The sequence below is a fragment of the Rhincodon typus genome, chromosome 34 (assembly GCF_021869965.1).
Source record: "Rhincodon typus isolate 14 chromosome 34, sRhiTyp1.1, whole genome shotgun sequence".
In the NCBI taxonomy this organism is placed as follows: domain Eukaryota; kingdom Metazoa; phylum Chordata; class Chondrichthyes; order Orectolobiformes; family Rhincodontidae; genus Rhincodon; species Rhincodon typus.
The window spans coordinates 1,881,928-1,908,290 of record NC_063365.1 but is presented as its reverse complement, the minus strand read 5'-3'; the positions used below and the strand labels follow the sequence as shown (position 1 = coordinate 1,908,290).

The window sequence follows — 26,363 nt, the reverse complement described above, 5'->3', positions numbered from 1 at the left end:
AATTGTAAACCATACACTATTACAGGATTTACCATTAGGGTATAGAGTACAACAGCAAGTAAATTATGTTTAACTTCAACTCTGGTTTGGTCTTAACTGGAATAATACATCAAGTGCTAGGCACTGCATTTTAGCAAGGATGCAAAGATATTGGAGAAACAATTCACAAAAATGGTTCCAGGCATGAAGAATCATTCACAGAGGCCAATAACTCAAATAAACAAATTCTCTTCACTCTTCTCTAGATCCAGTGGTTTTGAATTCATGGTCGAGTACTGAGGGGGGTGCTACTCAATTTTGAAATCTTGCCTAACATCATTTCAGGTCACTCATTCCAGCTAACATCCTGGTAAACATCCTCTGTACCTTTCTGTGAAGTGTGCTCAGAACTGGCCTCAATACTTCAGATGAGGCCAAGCCAGTTTAATCTATTCCTCAACTTATGAAGCCTACAAATCCACTGCTTCTTAAACTACCTTCGCAAATCGTCCTGGACTTCAGGGACGGGGAGGGGTCGTACAGTGGTATTGTCACTAAACTGGCAATCCAGAGTACCTAACTAATGCTCAGGGGACATGTGGTTGAATCCCATCACTGCAAATGATGGAACTGGATTTCAATCGATAAATCTGGCCACAAAGTCATTGTCAATTGGTGTAAAATTCCATCTGGCTCTCCAATTCCTTTAGGAAAGGAAAGTGTGTCTTCATACACAGTTTGGCCTGTATACAACTCCAAATCTAATGCAATGTCGTTGACTCTTGAATGCCCTCTGAAATGATCTGGAAAGCTGCTCAGTTCTGTCTAATCTTTATGAAATCTGATAAAAAGAATGAAACGGGATAAGCCAGCCAGCATTAACCAGCTACAGGAAATTACCTTACTAAGGTCTGGGGGCTTGTATCAAAATTAGAGGAGTGACCCATAGACTAGTTAAGCAACAGCCTTAAGCAACCCTTAGTAGCATCAACACACAGAGGGATCTAGGCATTCAGGTCCACAGTCCCCTGAAAGTAGCAAGACAAGGGGCTAAGGTGGTCAAGGAGGCATATTGCATGCTTGCTTTCATCCCCAGGGCATAGAGTATAAAAATTAGCAAGTCACGTTGCAGCAGCATAGAAATTAGGTTAGGCCACATTTGAACACTGTGCACAGTTCTAGTTGCCACATTACTGGAAGGATGTGGAAACTTTGGAGAAGATACTGAAACAGTTTACCAGAATGTTGCCTGGTTTGGAGGGTATTAGCTATTGAGCAGAGATTGAACAAACTTGGTTTATTTTCACTTGAACATCGAAGGATGAGTGGCGACCTGATAGAAGTTAACAAATTATGAGAGGCATGGATAGTCGGGGTCATTTTCCTCAGGGTAGAAATATCAATTAGTAGGGTATACAGGTTTAAGTAAAAGGGGTAAAGTTTAAAAGGTGACATGACAGGCAAGTTGTTTTTTTTTAAGCACACAGAGCACGGTAATTGCCTGGAATGCACTGCCAGAAGTGGTGGCGGAGACAGATAAAATAGCAACATTTAAGAGGCATCTTGACAGATATACGAATAGGTAGGGAATAAAGGGATAGAGGCAAAAGTTTAGAAAGGTACTGTGTTGGTGCAGTCTTGGTGGGCCTGTTCCTGCACTGTACTGCTCTTTGTTCTTGTTCTTTGAAGTCTCAGTGTCAAGGGCAAGGAAGCACCCTGCTGACTACTTCCTACTGCAATCTCTGCTGATTAATCAGTACTTCTCCAAGTTAAACACAACTTGCGTGAAGAACTGAGGTTGGCAAGAGCATTCTGGGTGGGGAACTTCGATTTTCTTTTCCCATTCATAGGACACTAGCTGGTCTAGCATCTAATACCTGTCCCTAGTTGCCCTTATGGTAGTGGTAAGCTGCCTTCCTGAGCCACTTCAGCTTGTGCTGTGGGAGAGAACTCCAAGATTTTTGACCAATCAACACTGAAGGCACAGTTATGTATTTCCAAGTCAAGATGGTGAACTACTTGCAGGGAAATTTGCAGGTGGTAGTATTATCATGTATCTGCTGCCTTTGTCCTTGATCACGGGTTTGGAAGATACTGTTTAAGAGTTTTTGGTGAATTTCTGCCAAGCACGTTGCAGATGATACACATTGCTGCTACTGAGCATCAGTAATGGAGAGACTGGATGCTTGTGGATGTGTCAAATCAATAGGCTGCATTGTCCTGGATGGTGTCAAGCTGGAGTATTATTGGAGTTGGGCTGATCCAGGCAAGTGAGGTGCATTCCCTCACACTCCTAACTTGTGCCTTCCAAATGGCCCACCTGTTTGTAATCACATTTGACAGGTTGATTAGGAATCGATTATTCTGTTTATAACATATTAGACTTCCATATTAGTCCTCTAGAAGTGCACCTCCTCAACAAATATAAAGATACAAGAGTATAGTTCTTTAAAATTTAAAATCTGTTTGCAACATGCAAAAAGAGTTCACTGTAAATCTGGGTCTGTGACATTGCAGCAACTGTTTTAAAGATGAAAGCCCTGGCACTAAAGCTATTGGGATCAACAGCATGATTTTACAGAACAAATACTTTTGATTCAAAGGAGGTGGCTTTAAGTTTCCACATAATTGAAAAGCAAGCTCATTTCATGTGCCAACAGAGAATTATCCCACGTTAAGGAGCTTTTGTTATTGTTTAATGTCACACTGCAAATTAAGATTTAATTAAAAGATTTATCAGTTGTTAAAGTTGATAATTTATCAAATAAATTGCAAAAGCTGCATAATGGGAAACAAAGGGAAAGCATTGGAAATATACTTTACAGATGTTGGCTGGTTTTAAGAGACAGCTGAATGCTCAGCTAAAGGAGCCAAGGCCTTACTGATCATCTAGCTAAGCATTTGCAACATTTCTTGTATTTTTCCACAATTACCATACAGGTGCATTTAGTTCAGGGAAGCTAAAGTTGTCCGATCAAATGTTTATGTCCATCACTTCTAAAACATCTCCATTTTTGATATACAAATTCTACAGCCTATTTCACTAACTACTCCAATAAGCAACATCCCATACACCAGGAAACATGGGCTTGCTTGTATCAGACACCGTAGCACAGGAACAGGTCATTCTGAATAACACGGACAAATACTTATCAGATTCATAGGAACATAGGAATTAAGAGCAAGAGTAGGCAATTCAGCCTTTCGAGCCTGTTCCGCCATTTCCTCTTTATCATTCTGAATTTTACTCATTCCCTGGTGGTCTAGTGGTTAGAATTCGGCACTTTCACTGCTGTGACCAGGGTCTGATTCCCGCTCAGAAAAGCCAATCTCTGGGCAGCACGGTAGCTCAGTGGTTAGCACTGCTGCCTCACAGTGCCAGGGACCCAGGTTCAATTCCACCCTCGGGTGACTGTCTGTGTGAAGTTTGCACATTCTCCCCGTGTCTGCATGGGTTTCCTCCAGGTGCTCCAATTTCCTCTCATGGTTCAAAGATGTGCAGGCTAGGTGAATTGGCCACTCTAAATTGCCCGTAGAGTTCAGGGATGCGTAGATTAGGTGGGTTATAGGGGAATGGGTCGGTGTGGACTCGTTGGGCTGAAGGGCCTGTTTCCACACTGTAGGGATTCTATTCTATGATTAATTTGATCGTGGCTGATCTTATTGTGGTCTCAACTTCACTTTCCTGCCCGCTTATCTAGTCCTTTATCCCATCTTTCATCAGAAACGCATCTATTTATTTCTTGAATCGGTTAATCGATTCTCCTCCACTGCACTCTGGGACGTGAGTTCCACAGATCCACAACCCTCAGAAGTAGTTTCTCCTTATCTCAGTTTTGAACCCACCTCCTCTCACTCTATAATCTATGGCCTCTTGTGGGACAATCCCAAACAAAGGGGGAGAACATCTGTTTGATGTCCACCTTATCAATTCCATTTATCATTTGATATACGTCAATCAGATCAGCCCTCATTCATCTGAACTCCTGCAAACACAAGCCCAAGCTATTCAACTGCTCCTTGTACGACAGCCCTTTCAACCCTGGAATCAACCTGGCGAAACTCTACTAAACTACCTCTAGTGTCACCACATCCATCTTCAAGTAAGGAGACCAAAACTGGACATAATATTCCAGGTGTGGTCTCACCGACCCCTTTTATAACTGCAACAACACATCTTTACTTTTATAATCTAGTCACTTTGCAATAAATGCCAGGATTCAACTTTCCTTTTTTTAATTATATGCTGCACCTGTATACCCACTTTCTGCAATTCATGCACAAAGACGCCCAGATCCTTCCGCACTGATACACTTCGAAGCCACGTCTCATTTAAAATAATTTGCCCGTATATTTTTCTGGGCAAAATGGACAACCTCACATTCATTTCAAACTAACTGTTTCAATCTCCTGAGTTTTGTGCTTTTTCTTTTCCCACAAGATTTCAAATTGCTTTCAAGGACATGAAGTATTACAAAAACAAAATTTTATTTCCACTGATCAGCGAGTAGAACACAACACTAGAAGCAAAACAGAGGGAGATATCTGGGGAGACAGAAACTAGGTATGGAAACTCAACATATCAAGACGGCACCTGTGAAGAGAGAAACAGAGTTAAGGTGCAAACTTCATATCAAAACTGGACATCATGCTGAAATATTAATTGTGTATTTCTCTGTCTGCAGCAATTATAGACAGATATTCTGCGATGCTCTGGATGCTACCCAACAATATGCTAGAAACAACCATCATTAGGAGGCCTGGATGCAATTCAAATCATTTTGTTCCTTTCCAACCAACTCCCAATCCCTGACTTCTCACCTTGGCTCAGGCATAGTTCTGTGGGTGATGGCACCCAAGATGCCTCACCCAGGCAACTACAACTCATAGATGAATGCAGACACACCTTGACATAGGATGATTACTAAACTGATGAAGAAGTGATCACAGACAAGTCCATTCCCTCTCACATCTGGAGTTGAGAATCTAGACTAATCTTTAGTGAGCAGAATGAAAGGCACCAGATCTACTGTACCAAATCTACAGTCAAATTCATGAAGGATCATAAGTTGAACATTGGAGTTTCCATGTGTACTGCTAAGCTAGGCCTAAAACCCTTCGAGGCATTTCAGAAAATTTTTAAAGGAAACCTAAATTTAGAAGGCAAACTGAGGGCGTTTCTTAGAAGATACAGCACATACACAAATTTTTATCTGTTAATTTACAGACAACTGAAAAAATGAAGCAACTCTCACTGTATCAGTTACATGTTTTTGCTTTGCTTTTACATTGCTGGATGGTTGGGTGAGGATCAGGACAGTAGGTGATTTAGAGTTATAGAGTTATACAGAATAGAAACAGGCCCTTCGACCCAACTCATCCACGCTGACCAGGTTTCCCAAATTGAATGAGTCCCATTTTCCTGCATTTGGCTCATGTTCTTCTAAACCTTTCCTATCCAAATGCCTTAAATTTGTAATTGCACCCACTTCTACCATTCCCTCTGTTCCATACAAAAACCATCCTCTGTGTGAGAAGACTGCCTCTCAGGTCCCTTTTAAATCTCTCCCCTGTCACCTTAACCTTTTGCCGTCTAGTTTTGGTCCCTCTTATCTTGATGAAAAGGCCTTGCCTCTTCACCTTATCTATGTCCCTCATGACTTTATAAGGTTCTGTAAGGTCACACCCTCAGCCTATGATCCAGGGAAAGAGTGTCCCAGCTTATTTCTCAAATGTTGGTAACATCCTTTTGAGTCCTTTTTGCATCTTTTCCAGTTTAATAACATCGTTCCTATGGCAGGGCAACTAGGATTGTACGCAGTATTCCAAATGTTTAGCACGCTTGCCTTCATTGATCAGAGCATCGACAGTAGGATTTGGGATGTCATGTTGCAGCTGTAAAGGACATTGGTGAGGCCAATTTTTGAGTACTGCACACAGTTCTGGTTACCTTTTTCAGGGAGGATATTATTAAATTGGAAAGTGGTCAGAAAATATTTACAAGAATGTTACTGGGACTGCAGGATTTGAGCTTCAGGACTGTCATAGAGTAAGGAGGAAGGTGATGGCCTAGTGGTATTATCGCTAGACTATTAATCCAGAAACCCAGCTGATGTTCTGGGAACCCGGTTTTGAATCCCACCACGGCAGATGGTGGAATTGGAATTCAGAAAAAAAGTCTGGAATTAAGAATCTACTGATCACCATGAAATCATTGCTGATTGTCGGAAAAACCCATCTGGTTCACTAATGTCCTTCAGGGGAGGAAATCGGCCACCCTCACCTGGTCTGGCCAACATGTAACTCCAGACCCACAGCAATGTGGTTGACTCTCAACTGCCCTCTGAAATGGCCTAGCAAGCCACTCAGATGTATCAATCACTACAAAGACTCAAAAGAAATAGAACTAGACAGATCACCTGGCATCGACCTAGGCACCGGAAAAGACAACAGCAGAAACAGCCCTGTCAGCCCTGCAAAGTCCTCCTCACTAACATTTGGGGGTTAGTGCCCTCCCTGATAGCATTGTGGGTCAACCCACACAGCAGGACGACTGTAACGGTTCAAAAAGGCAGCTCACTACCACCTACTCTAGGGTAACTAGGTATAGGCAAGAAATGCTGGCCGGCCAGCCAGCGATGCCCACATCCCACAGATGAATTTTAAAAAAATACAAAATGGAAACAGGCCCTTCGGCCTGAACTGGTCCATGCTCACCGTGGTGCCCAGTCAGTTCCAATTACCTGCATTTGGTCCATATCCTTCTGAATCCTTCATAACCATGTACCTACCCAAATGTTTTTTTTTTTTTTTTAAAAAAAGTGTTGCTATTGTACCTACATTAACCACTTTCTTTGGCAGCCCATTCCATAAATGCACCACTCACTGCGGGAAGAAGTTGCCCCTCAGGTCCTACTTAAACCCATGCCCTCTAGTTTTCAATTACCCATCCCTGGGGAAAAGACTATATCCATTCATCCTATCTATGCCCCTAATGATTTTATTTGTAAGTTGGGTGGGCTGAGACCTTTCCTTCCTGGAGAATAGGAGATCGAGGGGTGAACTTATAGGGGTTTAAGAGGTCATGAGGGGCATAGATGAAGTGAATTTCAAAGGTCTTTTCCCTAGGGTAGAAGAGTTCAAATCTAGAGGGCATAAGTTTAAGGTGAGAGGAGAAAGATTTAAAAGGGACTTGAGGGACAACTTTTTCACAGAGGGTGGTGTGTATATGAAATGAACTGCTAGAGAAAATGGTGAAGGCAGGTACAGTTACAGCATTTAAAGGATATTTGCAGAGATACAGGAATAGGAAAGATTTAGAGAGACATAGGCCAAATGCAGGCAAACAGGACTAGTTTAATTTAGGAAACTTTGTTGGCATGGACGAGTTGGACCGAAGCGTCTGTTTCTGTGCTGTATGACTCTGTGGTCTTACTAATATCATCTACAGCTGTAACATGACGTCCCAACTCCTGCACTCAGTACTCTGCCCGACGAGGGCAAGCATGCCAAATGCTTTCTTCACCACCTTGTATACCTGTGACACTACTTTCAAAGGAACTGCGTACCTGCACCCCACGTCTCTGTTTGACAACTCTCCTGTCAAATACTTCTAGTGACTACAGTATGGCTTTCAAATCACTTCTAAACACCATTCATGCAGACTCCATTACAGTGAAAACAAAAAGCCTGCTCAATAGCAGCTGAATTTCTGAATGTCTGAAGGGGTACGTATTTTAAGTCTTTTGAGGAGCTCCTTTAATGGCCAAAGCAATTCTGCAATAGTAGAGGCGCCCCACCATTGTGGGCTCTACCTGCTTCATTGTGCAGCACAAAATCCAGTGAGCAACCAAAAGAGGGCTCAGGCAACATTTCAACTTTCTTTATTGGATCGAGAAGGTAGATGCGCACCAAGAACTTGTCCTTTGCAAACAGCCTCAGTGCCCAGCCTGCTTACTATCAGTGCACAGCCCGCTTACTATCAGTGCACAAGGTAAGCTGCAGTCTCCAAACTACCTCATCAGATGATCCTAGTGCCCATGAAAGTTGCATAAATTAGGTTGCCAATGGTAGCACCACTTGAAGAGATACCATGGGCTACTTTGCAATTCTGAACAAAGGGCTATTGTAAAGCATCCAGTTTAGTGTTTTGCCTTTGTGTGCTCTGTAGTTTAAAATCAGCTTTCCATGATGCGAATGGACTACTCGCGATCTAAAAGTTAATAAGTATTATAAGGAAAGCACAGTCAATCACGAGGTTTATTTCAAATCCAACTCATTGATTTAGAAAAGCAAGCTTTCATTAAATCTGCAAGTGATTAATTTTATTTGCAGCACTCTTTAGACTAGACAAACTAATGGTCTTAAAACAGGATAAATTTTAAGACAAATGTTGTAAATAACCAGAGAAAGACTACAGAGATAATTAGATACTTTAAAGGCAATTTTTGAAGCTCTGGTCTCAGGGCAGTCTTCTAAATCACTGGTGTCAAGAATCTAAAATTTAACCCACGATCTCACTTTCACATCCAGCTTCTCACATTTTCAGCGCTGAATACGTAGAGGCAGCATGGAAAATATGCATTTTTGAAGGGCAACAATGAAAGTACAGCATGGGAAGTCTTTTTCAGATTTTGCAAAAGAAAAGGAGATGGGAAGACTCAATGAGGCTTTGTTAGGGCATAGGTGAATATGCACAGTTAACAATCCAAAGAGAAGGGGAAAGAGCATTGAATACAGAGTAAACCGATACCAAAGGTTTGGCTTCAATACATATCTAAAGATTAGGGAACAGCCAAAGAGAAGCTGTGGATGGATTTGAACTCGAGCATTGGAATCTTTAATTCCACTGGGGCATAACACAACAGTGGAGTTTTGGAAAGAACAATAGCAGTTTTAGGCTTAATGTACAGGAAGACAAGCGTTCAGATTAAACTGCAGTTTGTAGAGCGTGCAGGCCAATGTGAAGAGTGATCATGAGGTACTAATCACAAAATACTCTTCAAAATACTAATCACTCTTCTCATCAAGGTGATGGTGCATTGCCCAATCTGTGCCTAAATAAATCAAAGCACAGTGCAAAATATTTCAGAAAACATTAAGGTCTGCTTCTTAACTGTAAAAATCTGGAACTAAAAAAACACAATCAGCTTTTTGCATGCTTCTACATAGTACAATTATGATCCCAAATGCCTAAATTAGTGATTTCAAACTTTAAATAAAATGAATGGGAACATGCATTATATATCAGATATCTGGGTTGCATCATGTCTTGTAAAATTTGGTTAACCCTTCAATACAGTCCAGTTAATCCTCGTGTAACTGGAAACAGCAATGCCCTTCATTCATTTCTGGGAAACAGTCGCAAGTATGTGGTACAGCAAACATTAGACACAAGTCTGCCTGAAATCTTTAAAAGCAGCTTAAACATTTGGGTCTTTATCAAGGCTGTGTATGCAAAATGGGTTTATATTTTATTTTCCAATTTCAATTTCAGGACAAGGGTATTACTGGCGAGACTACCAATAAATGCTCAACCCTACATAACCTCAAATTTCTTACTAGTCCACTTCAGATGTCAATCAACATCGCTGGTATCAAACTGGACTCCCAAGCATGAATTAGTGGTGAATTTATTCACAATCCAACTGCTTCAATACTACTGTTACTGTTCTATTTTATAACTTTCCTATGAAGCTCCTTAGGAAGTTTTATTACATTAAAAGATGTGACACATTCTTGTCGTCAAAAAGAGATTTGCCTCTTTATCCCGTTATCGCCATAGATCTGTACGTGACCTTCAAATCTCTGTTCCTGCACCCGCCCAACAAAACTTGTCAAAAAAATCTTCCATTATGAATTAAACTTTGATGTTGCTTCCTGCCCTTAGCTCCCAAACATATAAATATGCAACACACTAACCTTTGCAACTGGTAAGCATGTCACGTTAATCACGTGGAAAGGTGCCTGGGCTCCATGTGCCCACCAGGTTGCAAACAAAGACAGGTTGAAAGACAGATACATGGGCTATCAGTCAGATTGCTCTTTTTAAAGAGAGCTGGGAGCAAAGATTTTCAGCAAAGGCTGAGGGATTCGAATAAAGTTAATGATCATTTCATTTGCCAAAGTAAAAAACCCACTGAGGAAATGTAACATTTTAATTATTTTGTACTACTACAAGACAAATTGAACCGACTAAATTAAACATTTTTTACTGTTGACTTGATGCATGTAAAATAAAATAGCTCCAAAATGCCCTCATTCTACCAAGTGATTTCCTTCTTCATTCTCAAAATGATTGAAGCTCTTGCCGATGCCATGGAGAATGAAACTGATCTCTACTAAAAGTGCAGAATGAGTTTGGTGCAAATTGGTAGTCTGTTTTACACCTTGTTCAATTTTCTTGATCATTAACTTCAATTGAAAAGTAAACTGGGCTTGGTGAATACCACGCTGTTTACTATGAATGTTTTATTTACATTATTAGCGAAGATCAATTTTGAACTTGTTACATCTCATTTAAAATTTCAAGGAGCATGTTGTGAGATCTTAGTGTAACCAGGAGGTGCTAATAGATACTGTATAATTTTTAACAATTCTTTCATGGGATTATTGCATAACATATGATGACCAATCCTTAATCATGATTGAACAATGTGTTGCGCAGCTACTTCAGAGAACAATTAAGAGTGCTGCGGGCCTGGAGTCATTGTAGGCCAGTCTAGGCATGAACAGCAAATTTCCTTCCCTAAAGGGTATGAATTAACCAGATGGGTTATGACAAGATAGTTTCTTGGTTACTCTTCTGGAGATGAGCTTACAATTCTACATTTCATTAATTGAATCTAAACTTGACTAGCTGCCGAGATGCAATCTGAACCAGTGTTCCCAGAGCATTAGCCTAGGGCTCTGGATTTGAAATTTTCATAGCACTACTTAACCATACTCTAAGCCTAGATCAATTCCATGTGCATTACTTGTTTTCTGCAGAAACTGATGTTCTGAATTGCAGAATATACTGAAGCATACGGGCTTATTACTAAGGAGGTTCAGATAGGTCCTAAAATGGAACACTGACAGAATTTCTTTAGAAGTAAAATACAGCAGATGCTAGAGATATGAAATAAAATCGAAATACTGCAGACTTTCAGCAAGTTGGGCACTACAAGTGCAGAGAGAAACAGAGTCAACGTTTGAGTCAATATGACCTATTCTGAGCTAAAGGTTAATAGTGGATGTGAAACATTAATGCTCTTGCTCTCTCCACAGATGCTGCCAGACCTGAGATTTTTCAACACTTGATTTTTATTGCAAAATTTTCTTCCTTTCCAAACACTAAAGAAACTAATTTGACCCACACAAACCAAAGTTTGCCAATTATATAAGAGAACAGATAGACTGATTTAAATAGGATGCAGATTTATGAAAAAAAGTTGACCTGCATAGCTGAATGATCACCACACTATTAAAACTAATGAAACAACTGGAGAATCTGGGAACGCGCATTTTCAAAGGTGTACCAGCGTGGTCTCTCAGGCTTCAGTACTGTAACAGTGGTACATTAGTTTCCATTACACGTACAAATTACATATCAGTTAAAATGTTTCAATTAGAATTTATTAAAATCTAAAATTTTTAACAGCCTACTTTTCAGTTGGGTGAACACTCAGTTATGCAGCACTAGGATGAAATATTGGTGCTTACATGTCAAGAAGTGACTTTACATAGATGCCACAAAATCCTCCGATCTTACAGCAATCTAACACTGTCTGTAGTCTGCCAGAAAGTGATCAAAGAATACAACTGATCTTACCTCAGTTGTTGATAAACTTTAAAAGCCCATAATATGGGATGAGGGTAGTAAACACTCAGAAAGGCAAGTGTTAGGCATGAACACATGGCAAGATGTTTTTGAAATGTAGACTATGCTTGATAATTATCAAATAATTTCAAGTTGCAGAGACAACATACTTATGGATGTGTATTTTCAAAAGGTATTTAATAACTTGTCACTTAAAAGACTTTTTTTAAAATTACTAGAGCCAGTAAGGCTGTAAATTGGAAAGAGAACACAAGTCAAAATTTGGGATAATTAGATTTTTTTTCAGATTGCTGAGACGTGGTTATGTGACAACTGGGGTCCCCATTATCCATTTACAATATTGATGTGGACCTGGGGTACAGACAAAATACTGTAAAGGCTTGTTGAGTATACTAACTTAAGCATCAATGCAAACTGTTGTGAAGACCATAAATGGGGTAGCAGCGAACAAAAAGATGACAGATGCAACTCATGCAATGAAACGACAACTGATACATTTTTGGAAATGGTGAAAAATAAATAACCAGCAAAATCCTGAATAGATTGCAGGAACTGATAGATGTAACAGAGCAGGCATACATTTTTAACAGGTGGAAGATTGTTGATAGCAAAGGCCATAAAACAGTAAATTCATTTCATTAGATCAAACCCAATACCCTTACATACAAAAGCAAGAGAACATTATGATAGTGATCAACTCAACAGAAGGATATCAGAATTAAAGGGCTCAGAAAGAATGATACCAAATGAGAGATTATGATGATGAAGGATTTTAAAACGGTTTACTTTTCCAGCTCAACAGTGATTGAGAGCAACCTATAAAAAGTTTGAAAAAGTGAAAGGTGATTATGAGACAAACGATAATAGACTGTTGTAACTGCTTGATGAATCAATTAATGAGGGGTCTAAAAGATATCAATACGACAAAAGGAGAACTCAGAATAATTTGTTTCACGCAGGGGGCTATTCTGACAGAATATTTTACAAGTAACTAATGAGGCAAAGACATGACAAAGTGCAACTCAATCTCAGTATTTTAATAAGGAGAAAATAATGGGCAAGAACAAGGAAATTGAGTTAGGGTAGGCAGTTTTGGTTCAGCAACTTATCAGCACAGACATTCTTCTACTGTCATACACACAAATACTGAATTATTATCCAGCTGAACTTGCAAAATATTTTGGGCCCCTTTCTCGCAGTGTTACAAAGTATTTGAATCAAACCAGTTTGTAGTTGGAATTCCAAAGGCCATTTTTATTTTGAAATAAAACAAGTATGCACACTCAAAGGAAGTTTAATCACAAACCAATGCTGGATGAGTTTCCTCCCGTTCAATTGCAACTTCAAACACTCACTCTTACACAAGCAATCATGTCAAGTCCCAATATGAATTAACACACAGACTCTACAATATTTCCTGAAAAGATGCTTCAGGAAAATTACACATATAATTACATCTAACATTGACGGACACAGCCACAGAAGACTGCTTTATCTGTGGAGGAAGGAAAGGCATGTTACAAGATCTGAAGACAATTCAAGCAAGCAGAGAGAACATGCATACACAGTACACATAAATATGAATAAATACTTTGGTGTAATTTCATGGGGTATATGTGATATACTCCATGGTTACCATGCCTCACTTATTGGTTTTCTCAAGTAAAAACTGAGTTTGCATACAACGATCATAAACAAGTAGACTTATAGTTTAGGACATGCCCTGTAAAATGTTTGTGCTCTTTTCTCAAAGCTTGGTTTGTTAGGTCATGATCAACTGAAGTCAATATGATAATGCAGTTTGGCTGTTTAATTAATGGGACCAAGAGCTGTGATTTACACAATTTCAATTATTTGAATGTCTGAATTTACAACATACAAGACGACTCTGCTAAAATAATCACCTTTTTTGAAAATGCCAATATCCCCAACCTGAAGAAGCATCTAAGCAAAAAGTAAAAGGCCAGGAAATAAAACATTTGAGAAAACATGACCAATATTTAGCTTTTATATCTGATATGTAAACCTTGGTTAGCGTGCATTCATATTGCCTGATTACATGTAACAGCGCTTAGGTCAGCCACTGAGACAGGAGGTAAAAAGCGTCACAAACTCCCAGCATGCATTAGGTGCAGTGCTAGTGAAACAGCGAGATATACCCCAATCCATCTGAGGCACAGGAAGAGGCAATGCATCATTACCACTTTGTAGGGTCTGTCGTCCTCCTGCCAACACTCCGCTTGGTAACATTCCAGTGGGAGTTAATCCCTTCAGCGTCAGCACGCTCTCACTCTCCTCTCTGTAAATGTAAAACATGGAGAACGTATTCAGAACTTCTGCAAAATAAGCGAAATAAAATTCTACCTGATATAAATGGAGTACATTCTATTACTTTAAGAGAAACTGCCATCTAAATAACCATGACAACATTGCTCTGACCCACCAAATGTTGAAGATTTGGACCCATGCTGTGGTGAACCTTCATCCAAGTACCAATTTTCACCTGAAAGTAACTGCCAAATTCAATTACACTATTCAACTGTAGGAGGTTTCCAAGGAGGCTGGCAAGCAGGGGTGTTCTGAGTTGCAGTGTAATTGAATCACAATCAGAAGACTGTGATCCAGTTGCAGACTCCGTCCCCAGCCAAGGTTGCAATAAAGTCTATTGTAGAGTCAGAAATGATCAGGAAAGCAGTGACTAATGAACATCCTATTCAATATCATACCTTACACTCTAATTAGTCATTAAACCAAGATAGGAACATTGAGACATTTTCTATTTTATAAATCAAATGAAACTACGGATTTGCAAAATAATTAGCAAATTTGAACCACTGAAGATTTAGAGGTACTAAGCCACATAAGTAGATATCAAGTGATTAATGACCAAAGGTTAGCTCAAAGAGAGCTTTTTACGAACACCTTAACAGGACATTATTGAAATAGAAAGTCACATTTGATCCTTACACTAAGGACAGCTAGAAAACAAAAGGAACTCTCACCTGAGAACTGAGAATACTCTGGCCATTTTGCCAATTGCTCGAATCTTGTTCCTAATGATCTCCTTCCGAGCGGCAGCTGTACCTATTTAAAAAATAAACCACACTTGTAGTGAAGTTTAGAGTTGCACAGCATGGAATCCGACTCTTCAGTCCAAGTAGTCCATGCCGACCATGTTCCCAATCCAAACTAGTCCCACCTGCCTGTGTTTGGCCCCATATCCCTCCAAACTTTTCCAATTCATGTACTTATCCAAATGTCTTTTAAATGTTGTAACTGTATCTCCATCCACCACTTCCTCTGGCAATTCACTTTACACATGAACTGATGTGTTAAAAAAAAAGTGGCCTCTCACAGCCTTTTTAAATCATATTTCTCTCACCTTAAACATATGCCTCCTAGTTATGAACTCCCCCAACCTTTGGGAAAAGTCCACTGCTATTCACCCTATCTATGCCCCTCATGATTTTATAAACCTCAAGAAGGTCACACCTCTATCTCCTACGCTCCAATGAAAAATGTCCCAGTCTATTTTTATATCTCAAGCCCTCTACTCCCAGCAACATCCTGAACCGTCTCCAATTTAATAATGTCCTTCCTATAGCAGGTCAACCAAAACCGCATGCCGTACTCCAGATGAGGCTTCACCAACATCCTGCACAACCTCAATATAACCTCTCAAACTCTTTTACTCAAAAGTCTAAACAGTGAAGGCAAGCATGCGAAACACGTTTCTAACCACCCTGTCAACCAAACTTCAAAGAATGATATATCTGAACACCTAGGTCTCTCTGTTCCACAATATTGCCTGAGGACCTATCATTAATTGGAAAAGTCCTGCTCTTGTTTGCTCTAACAAAAGGCAATACCTTTCATTTATCTAAATTAAATCCATCTGCCACTCCTCAGCCCATCTGACCTAACTGATCAAAAAGTCTCTCTAATCTTAGACAAACTTCTTCGATATTCTCTATACCACCAATTTTGGTGTCATCTACAAACTTAGTAACCATGTGGCCTAAATTTTCATCCAAATCATTCACATAAGTGACAAAAGTGGCCCCAGTATCCATCCCTGTGGAACACCGCTAGTCACAGGACTCCAGACTGAAAATCGACCCTACACCCTGTCTCCTGCCATAAAGCCAATTTTGTATATAATTGGCAAGATCTCCCTGAATCCTATGTGATCTAACTTTACCAATTAGTCAACCATGCAGAATTTTGTCATAGGCTTTACTAAAATCCACGTAAACAACATATAATACTTTGCCCTCAGTCTTTTTGGTTGCCTCTTCAAAAAACTCAATCATTTTGTAACAATTTTTCTACATGGCATTTTTCCACTTATACATAGCTCTGTAATCTATCCCATGGCTTCAAGCTAATAGTTTAAATTCAACCCTTAATGTGCCAATGAAATATCTGCTTTCTTTGCAAGAGGATCATTGCTATATCCAGGCTTAGGATGAACTACAGTGTTTAGGCTGGAGATGAAGGTTTTACAAAAGGTTCCTGAAATCTTTGATTGGGAGGCCTGAACTAGTGAAGCTGCCTTACCAAAACCAATGCCAACAAATCAACCTTCCAAGGCACTACTTAAAGTCTCCAACAACCCTAAGACTCAGAAATAGAGTGTCTGAGATAAATAACATTGAGAATTTGTTCTTATATACTTTCGACACCTACTGATCAATGGATTAACCCATACACTTAAAATATAAAGCTCACTTACCATCAAAAGCATCATCTCCTTCAGACATAAGCTCATCATCAGAGCAGATATTGAGGACATTAACCAACATCTCTGTTACTGTACAACAGAAATAAATTTGTTTATTTAGATTTTATCTTTCATCTGTGCCATGTGTTACAATTTTACTTTGCTAGTATTTTCAATTTACCTTTAGTAAAATGAGTGTTCAATAGCTATACCTTTTTCTCCAACAAATGGCAGCGACCACGTAAAGACATCCATGAAGTTAGGCAGCCAGTAGGGATGAGGAGAACAGTTGAACTGTCGAATATTCATCACATTATTTTCATACTTCAATACAGCAGCTGAAATGAAAAGAGTTTCTCAGTGATGCGCTAAACACTAGAGAGTTGTTTCAAATAGTAAACGCACTTTTGTAAACTGCCTAAAAGAAACGCTGAATTTGCTCTGAGGATCCAGTTTGTAAAATGTACCAGACAGAGGCACACTGACTGAATGCTTGCTGAACAATTGACAAATTAGCTCATGCGCACAACGGAAGTCTACAAAGTTACTATCATTGGCCTCAATGGCTCAGATGCATGGAAAAGAAAATTAAAATCAGGTTTCCCCAAATGTTGATTACCATTCACTGCCCCAGCAATACAGCACATCAGCTGATGTGAGAGCAAGATTGAAAGCGCAGTTGATTATGGTGTCCCCTTACAACAAGAATCTGTCACTAGTGCAGATGACAACGACCTGGAAAATGCCACTTGAAGCAGTCTGTCAGCATGTCAAGTAAAATAAAGATTTTTCTTTGAAAGAAGGTGCAAGCTAATGAAATAAGATTCAGTTAACTTGCCTTTATTATTGTAGACGTCTAAGTAGTTTGGTGCAGAAAAGATTGTAATTAATGACGGAAACCCAGTGGTTTGGCTTTTTCTATACATTCTGTAGCTGTACAAATAAAGATAGAAAGCAATCCTCATTAACCACATAATAAATATAAAACTTGTAATGAAAATATCGCTGCACAATTATCAGAACTTAGTGACCAAACAGAAATAAATTTATGTGGTGCAATTCAAAACCTCAAAGTCTCTTATAATAATGAACTATTTTTGAAACACTGTTTACTTATTATGCAGAGAATCTTGATCATGGTTGGTCAAATTATAATAAATTTTAGTATAGAAACCAAATTAAATGAGTCTGTGCAGCCCAAAAAGCACCATGATGAACAAAATCCTCTAGGAAGGCAGAGGTAAGAAATGAGAATAAAAGTAATATATTGGGCTAAATTATTAAGCACGCCTCAAGTCCTTCATTTTGGGATTAGTAGGTGCTTAGTGTGCAGACACTGAGGATGCTCACCAATGGCCCCATCAGGGGTCTAACATCTTAAGTGGTTGCGTCCACACTCACCATCTAATCAAAGAAGTGGTGCACTTTCTAAGGTGAAACATTTTTTGGCGAGGTGAGGCAAGGCAAGAGACGGAACGGGTTCTTACTGGTGCAGGCAGTTGTCTGTGAGAGCACCGCAAGATGGAAGCACACTGAACAGTTCAGCAAAGTCAAAATATAAAAAATGGACAACTGTCAGGTTAGGGCCCTCCACAGAATTGCTGGCAATTGTGGCTGTGACCCACCTGATCCCCATGGCTCCAAATTGTGAACATTCAGCTCCCTTCACCTTGCAGCAGGAGTCTGCCTCCAGACAGGTTTCAACCATAATAGGACACCTATCCAATCAGGAAAATCCCGACAGCATCACCAAACTGCTATCGATTTGACCCGGGTTTTGGCAAGATAGCCTGAAAACAGGTGCACGTCAAGGAGACCTGATGCATTATTTTCCAATTTCGCTGCTGGCCTCACTCCAAGGGATGGGAAAATTGTGCTGTTCTCTTGACAATTCAGGGCCTCAAAGCACAGCAGCTCAGTTCTGCTTGTCTTTGAATTATGGAATGTCCTGTTTGAAGTCTGGGACCTTGGAAGTTTGAAACAAATTTTTTTGTGTTTAGAAAACACTTAGGTTAATACTTGAGGCAACTTTGTTTCTTTGGTGGATAAGCCCAAAATAATTAGAGCATGTATTTATAATTGATGTGAGACACCTGAAATACTCAACTCAAGACAGTAGGGTCCAAACTATTGATCTGTTGGGGCTCAGTTTCAGAATAAACCCACAGAGCCAGTAAAGGCAGCCTTCAATTTTTAGAAAATTGTATGTTTACTTCATAATGCACTAAATTTTTTATGAGTCAAATCAGTTGAAAGAATTTCTCATTGCACTGTTAATACTGATCAGTTGTCCTATACAGTGTTGTCACTTGCTTTGTGTAAAGTGTTTGCATATGCTACGGATATGATTGACTCCAGAATTGCATTCATTGTTGGACAATGCACACTATGCATCCCTGGATAGCAAATATTTTTGAAGAGTTCCCAGTATTACACAGGTGCACATCATAAAAAGAATTATTGACAGTAAAATGAAAGGAAGGAAACTGTTCATAATCAATTGACTAAAATGGGGCATTTAAAATATAGTCGATTACTGAGCTGCAGCATCAGACATTCAGTTGTCATATCCAACTCCATGAGAATGAAATTATACCACTGTCTGCTAAATGCGCCAAAACCCCTTGAATTTGTTGAGGTGATTCATTTCTTCTATTTCAATGTGCTCACACCAAACTGTTAATGGGACCCAAGAGCTTATTAACATTTTTATAGCATGTTTGCAGTTATGTTGTTTCAGTGATGAATTACTTCACAATGTTTGACCAAATTTATTCTCCAATGTCCATTAACACTCCTGTAATGAAACTAAGGTCATTAGCTAGGACAAGGTTAAAATTCCATCTTGCTTATTGTGGTTGGTTGGCTCGCCGAGCTGCTTTGTTGATCCGCAGACTTTTCACTACTACGCTGGGTAACATCATCAGTGCAGCCTTTGATGAAGCGCCGTTGTGTTTTCCCGCCTGTTATTTAAAGTCTGGTATCCGTTGAGCTGGAACACAGAGCTCGACCCCATATACACTCCATTGCAAAGGAAAACCGGAAGGGAGGTAATCCAGCTCAACGGACACCAAAGTTTAAATAACAGGCGGGAAAACACAACAGCGCTTCATCGGAGGCTGCACTGATGATGTTACCCAGCAAGGTAATGAAACGTCTGCGGAACAACGAACCAGCTCAGCGAGTCAACCAACCACAACATCCACAACCCGAGCTACAAATCTACTCTAAAACCTTAGAGATCCGTGTCACTTAATAATTTTGTGGTTTGAAGAATATAAACAAACTGTTAATCTTCCAAACTCAACTGATAAAAAAAAATTGGCTTCATAGGTTTAATTTCTCTTGTTCTATTACCATACTTTTAGCATAGTAGCTTTCAAAACTTAGAACGTGAAAACACAATTTAGATTCATTTCCTGGACAGGTCATACAGCTCTTTGTTACAGTAGACACGTGGGAGGATGACAGTCCTTAGGCTCTGGGGCACCATAACAGCCAGTGCTGCAGAGCCAACAAGCAGAAAAGCAGCTATCAGTTACCCTGGTCCCACTCAACACCACCAAAAGGCCACTCAGAGATAGTAAGAACTGCAGATGCTGAGTCAGAGAGAACACAGTGTGGAGCTGGAGGAACACAGCAGGCCAGGCAGCATCACAGGAGCAGGAAAGCCGACGCCTCGGGTTGGGACACTTCTTCAGAAATTTCTGATGCTGCCTGGCCTGCTGTGTTCCTCCAGCTCCACACTGTGTTCTCACCAAAAGCCCACTGACCACTTAAGCTCAAGGTACATCTGTAATAATAATTCACAGCAATTTCTGATTCATAGCATTAATGGTCTTTAGACAAGTTGAGATAGTAAAGTGTCCTCCCTCACCTCAGAAGATAGTAGTGAACTTTCAAGGATTCTGCAGCCAAAGCAAGTCAGACCAATCTTTTGATAGATTAGTTAGAAGGTAAAGAATTCTGAACTTGATGATGGTCAAGCCATAAAACCTATAGTTTAGGTACCAAAAAAAACACTAAACGACTAACAGAAGAAAAGGGAAAGGAATTGGAAAGCATTAAAAAGCCAGGAAGAAAAAACAGTTCAGAGAGATGCAGCAGTTGGGGCAATTTAGGAACACAACTTCTTAAAGGATAGGCAACAGTTAACCAAAGCAGAAGATATTCCTGATCAGCCAGGAATGGAAGGATTGTAAAGGGCAAATTGAAGAAATAATCCAGAAGCAGTAATGATCCACCAATCTGAACAGCCCAGTATCTCAACTTCCTGGTATAGCTTTCATACCTTTCACTGACATCCAAGTCTTTTAACATACATCTGTTCCTATCCAAACTACATTAGACTATGTGCAACATAATCCCCGAAACTAATTGCTGAATTAAGAGATGCTATATTAAACAAAACTTAGTCAAGGCTGACAGATTGAGATGTATTACAGTAACATGACTGCATACAGTTCGCTGGGTTCATGTGTCTGGAATCCAGCAACCACATGATTTTTGACTATTTCTATCATAATTTATTCAGTACTTTAGTCAGGTAAATAGAAAAGGTGTTAGGAGCTACCACTTGGAGCTGTTCATCATATCCCAATTTGTGGCAAGTTAAGGATTTAGACTATCACTGAACTTTACTGAATTGGCAAGAGATGGTGATGTATAGATAATGCCACTGATCAAGTAAGGCAGAGGCCCAGGCTAATGTTCTGGGGCCATGCATACAAATCACATCACGATGGTTGGTGGAATTTAATTCAATTAATCAGGAATTGAAAGCTTGTCTCAATGTTGACCATCATATTTTTGCAAAAATCCTACCAGGTTCACTAATGCTCGTGAGAAAGAAATCTGCTATCCTTAACCAGTCTGGCCTACAAATAACGCACATGCGCTACATGTGCTTGCCCTCAGTTCAAGGGCAATCAGCAATAGGCAAAAAAAAAGTTTGCCACATCAGTGGTGGCCACATCCTAGCAAGTTAGGTACCTCAGACTCAGGAAGCCAACTGAAGAGTGAACACTGCATATAGTAAAACTCAAGAAATCATGGTTATTCTGCTATTTTTCCCCTACATTATTCATTACTCGGTCAGGATTTTCAAGCTAATCACCACTAACTTATCAATGCAATCTTATGAAAAGAGAGGTTCCTAAATGCAAAATGAGCTTAGCCTGAGAATTAAACAATCCAAGTACTTGAAAACAGCTCCACTGATTTTTGAAATCAAGGTGGACATTTTAGTACCAGAGTCTTCACACAGTGTTTGGACAATATCCCTCTATTAAAAAGGAACACCACAATTCATTTCATGTGTCATGCAATTTCATATCCAAAGCCAGCAGATAGCAACCAGGAATGCTAACCTGGACAGATTTTAACCACTCTCTAGCCTAATGATATTGAGGCAAAATGCAGATTATTTTCTTTAGGGAGGGCTGATGGGCACAGACTGGTGGCTTTTTCTCCATATCACGCTATTTAATGCTCTCAGCTGTAACCAATACCTGAATGGAGTAGGCTGTATATAGAGTAATTCACCCCAGCAGTTTAGAGCCTCTGGCAACATATCAACACTCGAGCCCATCACGCTTCAATCCAAATCATAAAATCAAAGATCTTTTTGTTTTCACATTGTCTTTTGGAAATTTGTTTATAATTTCACTTCAATCAAGCCATATTGTCATGACAATGATACTGGTTTAATTCAGTGTTACTTACCCTGCATCCTGGGCCTCATGAGCTCGAATTATTGATAGCAAATTATTGTGTTGTAAAAATTCACAAACAGCTGAGTAACTGAAATACAAAAGGTGTCCAATTAATATCCATTTAAAATGACAGAAAACTAAAACTGAATGCACATTGACAAAGCCGTGCACCTGCCCACAAACTGCACCTGTAGAAGTAGGAGCATCCTCGCACTGTATTATGACTGAAGTGTTCTTGTGTTTTCTCGTTTCCAAAATCCTCTGAAGGGTCTGACCACAACAAATCACACATTGGCCCAAATGCAGGTGGCTCCTTAAACCTATCTAACTGTAAGGAGACAAGTTAGAAAAACAAGAGAGTCAGTATCACTTATAAAACAAAGTTGCTTCAACTGATATAAAACAGCAGTCACTTCCAGGCGAGACAGCTTTACAAAACTGACCAGAGTTGGATTTTGACCTGTGGAGAGCTCTTATATGGGAAATGTAGGTTACCTCTTTCGTTACATGCAAAGATATGACTAGTTGAGAAAGTGGAGTTAGTGGTTGGGTGAAGGGACTGGGAACATTGTCCTTATGGTGATCAGCTTACAATATCTTGTTTACAATTTAACTTCAATCAAGCCATATATTCTGTCACAAAAACGAAAGCAGCTTAATTCAGCGTTACTTAGCCTGAATCCTGGACCTCATGAACTCGAATTATTGATAGCAAATGGTGTTGTTAATCCAGAGGCCCAGATAACGTTCTGGGGACTCTGGTTCAAATCCCACCAGGGCAAAGGGTGGAATTTGAATTCAACAAAATATCTGGAATTAAGAATCTAATGATGACCATGAATCTATTGTCGATTGTTGGAAAAACCTAGCTGGTTCACTAATGTCCTTTAGGGAAGGAAATCTGCCATCCTCATCTGGTCTGGGCTACATGTGACTCCAGACCCACAGCAATGTTGTTGACTCTTAAATGCCCTCTGGGCAATTAGGGATGGGCAATAAATGCTGGCAGCAGCGACGCCCTCATCCCGTGAATGAATAAAGTTGTGGGAGGAAGGGAAGTCAGACAGATTATAGGGTGTCTCCTTTAACCTGCAGTTCCCCCGAGGCCTGGGAAAGCCTGTGGTTAACAGTGCAATGATTGTTAAAGTGAATGCAAGCAGCCCATTTGTAGTATTCAAAATGATTATAACCCGCTTTCTCAAGGCAATTGGTGGTTCAAACCTTATTCTAAATTGAAGAAACTTCTCATCTCAGTTTGTAACTGTATCCCTATTTCTATGTTTCCTTTCGAGGGAATCCATCTACATCTATCCTGTCAGGCCACCTCAATTTTTTTTAGGCTTAATAAGGCCACCTTTCATTCACAGTTATAACCCCAATCTGCACAAACTTTCTCTCAGCAAACCCTTAATCCCAGGAATTTGCCTGGTTAAGTTTTTCCAAAGAGCCTCCAAGACAAGAATAGCCTTATCCTTATTCGAGGAGATAAAAATTTAACAGATTACTCTAGGTGCAACCTCACCACTACCCAGTACAGTTGTAGCAAGACTTCCCTATACTCCCTCCCTTTGCAATAAAGGTCATCATTCCATTTGTCTTCCTAATTACTAGTTGTAACCTACATGGTGACCTTTTTTGGTTCACATACAAGACACATCGATCCCTTTGCACCACAGAATTCTGTAGTCTCCCTCTCTATTTAAATAATAGTTAGTTTTTCAATTCTTGCTGCCAAAGTAGACAACTTCTCATTTTTTCATATTAAACTCCACTGCCAAATGTCTGCTCAATTACCTAACAGCCTCATTGCATCCTCCACACAATGTGTTTCCTATGTATCAGGATATCTGTAAAAATGGTTTCAAAAGCCAGCCTCATCATCTAGGTTATTAATTTAGATCACAAACAGTTGAGGCCAAGCGTTAATCCCTGCAGCATTTCACTTATTAGAGTTTGCCAACCTGAAAATGACCCATTTATCCCAGCATTGTTTTCTGCTAGCTAGTCAATCTTATAGCCATGCTAATAAAGGACACTACACCGTAAGCCCTTACCTTCTGCATTATCCTATTACGTAGCATATTATCAGACCAATAGTGAAATCCAAACATGAAATATCTACTAGCTCCCCTTTATTCGCCATGTTTGACCTTATTACACTCTCAAAGAACTCTAATAATTTTGTCAAACAAGTTTTCCCTTTCATGAAACCATTGACTGCCTTAATGTATGATGATTTTATAAATGCCCTTCATTTCATAGATTTCAGCATTTTCCCCATTTACAAGATGGTTTATTAGTCTACAAAAGTATTATTTTGCATCCCCGCTTTATTGAAAAGTGGTGATATATTTTTAGTTTTTCACTCTGCTAGGTCCTTTCAAAAATCAAGGACATTCTGGATGATTACAATCAATGCATTACTATCCCTGCTGTAACTTCTTTTAAGACACCATTATGGAGGTCACTGGGACCTGATGGCTTGTCAGCCTTTCATTCCATTAGTATTCCTATTTTCTTCTCGACTGTTAGTAACGGTTTTCAGTTCCTCGCTTCCTTTTGCTTCTCGATCTTCTACCGCAGATAAAAATTACTGAGGAAGAAAGGGAATGGGTGACCAGCAGACACACAAAGAGTAGGAAGCAGTGCAGAGGTTCCTTGCAGTCATCTCCCTCCAAAATCGGTATACCGGTTGGAACACTGCTGGGGGAGATGGTTCACCAGGGGAAGGTGGCAGCAGCGTGCGCGCGCCGGGCAGGGGTGGTGGTGATGGTACTGATTGTAGGCGGTGAACAACCAGCATATAAGCACCGACAATATAGGTTAAAAAACCAAAAATCAGATGAGGTCCTACAAGCTGAATTTAGGGAGGAGTTAAAGTAAAAAGTAGGACCTCAAAGGCAGTAATCTCGAGATTACTACAAGTATCATGTACTAGCCACAGTACGAATGGCAGGACAGCTAAGATGAATACATGGCTTGAAGGATGGTGCAAGAGGGAGGATTCAAATTCCTGGAACATTGGAATCGGTTCTGGGGGTGGTGGGACCAATACAAACCATACAATCTGCACTTGGGCAGGACAGGAACCAATGTCCTGGGGCGGGGGTGGTGTTTGCTAGTTCCGTTGGGGAGAGTTTAAGCTTATATGGCAGGGGGATGGAAACTAATCCAGGAAGTTAGAAAAAAGTAAAATGGGGACAGAAACAAAGGACAGTAAGGGGAAAAGTGAAAGTGGGTTAATTGCCTCCTTAACCAGCAATGCTACCCCACCTCCCTTTCCTGAAAATTGAATATCCCTGCATGTTGAGCTCCCATTCAGAGAAACCAAAGACAAAAATCAAAAAGGACCACATTTCACAATGATTCTAAAAAGGGCAATAAACGTCAAAAAGTCTGAAGGCTGTGTCTCAATGCGAGAAGCATTTGTAATAATGTGGATGAAATAACTCGCAAACAGGTATGAATGGATATGATGTAATTGGGATCAGAGACCTGGCTCCAGGGTGACCAAGGATGGGAACACAACATGCAGGGATATTCAACTCTCAGGACAGACAGATAGATAGAAAGGAAAGGAAGGCGGGGTAGCATTGCTGGTTAAGGAGTGATTAACCCAATAGTATGGGAGGACATTATCCTGGACGATGCGGAATCAGTACGGGTGCAGCTGTGGAACACGAAGGGGAAGACAACATTAGTGGGAGTTGTGTACAGACTGAACAGTAGTTACGTTAGGGACTGCATCAAACAGGAAATCAGAGATGCATACAGTAAGGGTATAGCAGTTATTACGGAGGACTTCAATCTACATATTGATTGGACTAACCAAAATGGCATCAATGCAGTGGAGGAGGATTTCCTGGAATATATGAGAGATGGTCTCCTCGACTGGGATGTCGAGGAAGCAACTGGAGAGCAAGCCATCCTAGACTGGGTACGGTCTAACGAGAGAGGATTACCTAGCAACACTGTAGTGAGAGATCCTTTGGGAGTAACCATAATACAGTAGAATTCTTCAGTAGGAGGAGAGAAACACAATTAAATCTGAAGCTAGGGTCCTGAGCTTGAAGAAATGGTATGAGGCATGCTAGGATAAACTGGCCAAGGATAATTAAGAGATTGA

General features: G+C 40.0%; 1 protein-coding gene across 3 annotated transcripts in view; it reads right to left on the bottom strand.

Annotated features, from left to right (window-relative positions):
• The window catches only part of LOC109928191 (serine/threonine-protein phosphatase 2B catalytic subunit beta isoform), a 71,953-nt gene that overhangs the window by 9,551 nt on the left and 36,039 nt on the right, over nucleotides 1-26,363 (bottom strand). For 2 of the 3 annotated variants that reach the window (XM_048616258.1, XM_048616259.1), the window contains 7 exons: nucleotides 22,426-22,565; nucleotides 22,248-22,325; nucleotides 17,362-17,456; nucleotides 16,736-16,861; nucleotides 16,536-16,613; nucleotides 14,803-14,884; nucleotides 14,002-14,099 (listed from right to left, as the gene is read on the bottom strand). In XM_048616258.1, the coding sequence (XP_048472215.1) occupies nucleotides 14,002-14,099; nucleotides 14,803-14,884; nucleotides 16,536-16,613; nucleotides 16,736-16,861; nucleotides 17,362-17,456; nucleotides 22,248-22,325; nucleotides 22,426-22,565 (697 nt within the window). Of the gene's footprint in view, nucleotides 1-13,030; nucleotides 13,296-14,001; nucleotides 14,100-14,802; nucleotides 14,885-16,535; nucleotides 16,614-16,735; nucleotides 16,862-17,361; nucleotides 17,457-22,247; nucleotides 22,326-22,425; nucleotides 22,566-26,363 lie in introns of those variants that run through there. The other variant, XM_048616260.1, reaches the window with a different exon arrangement.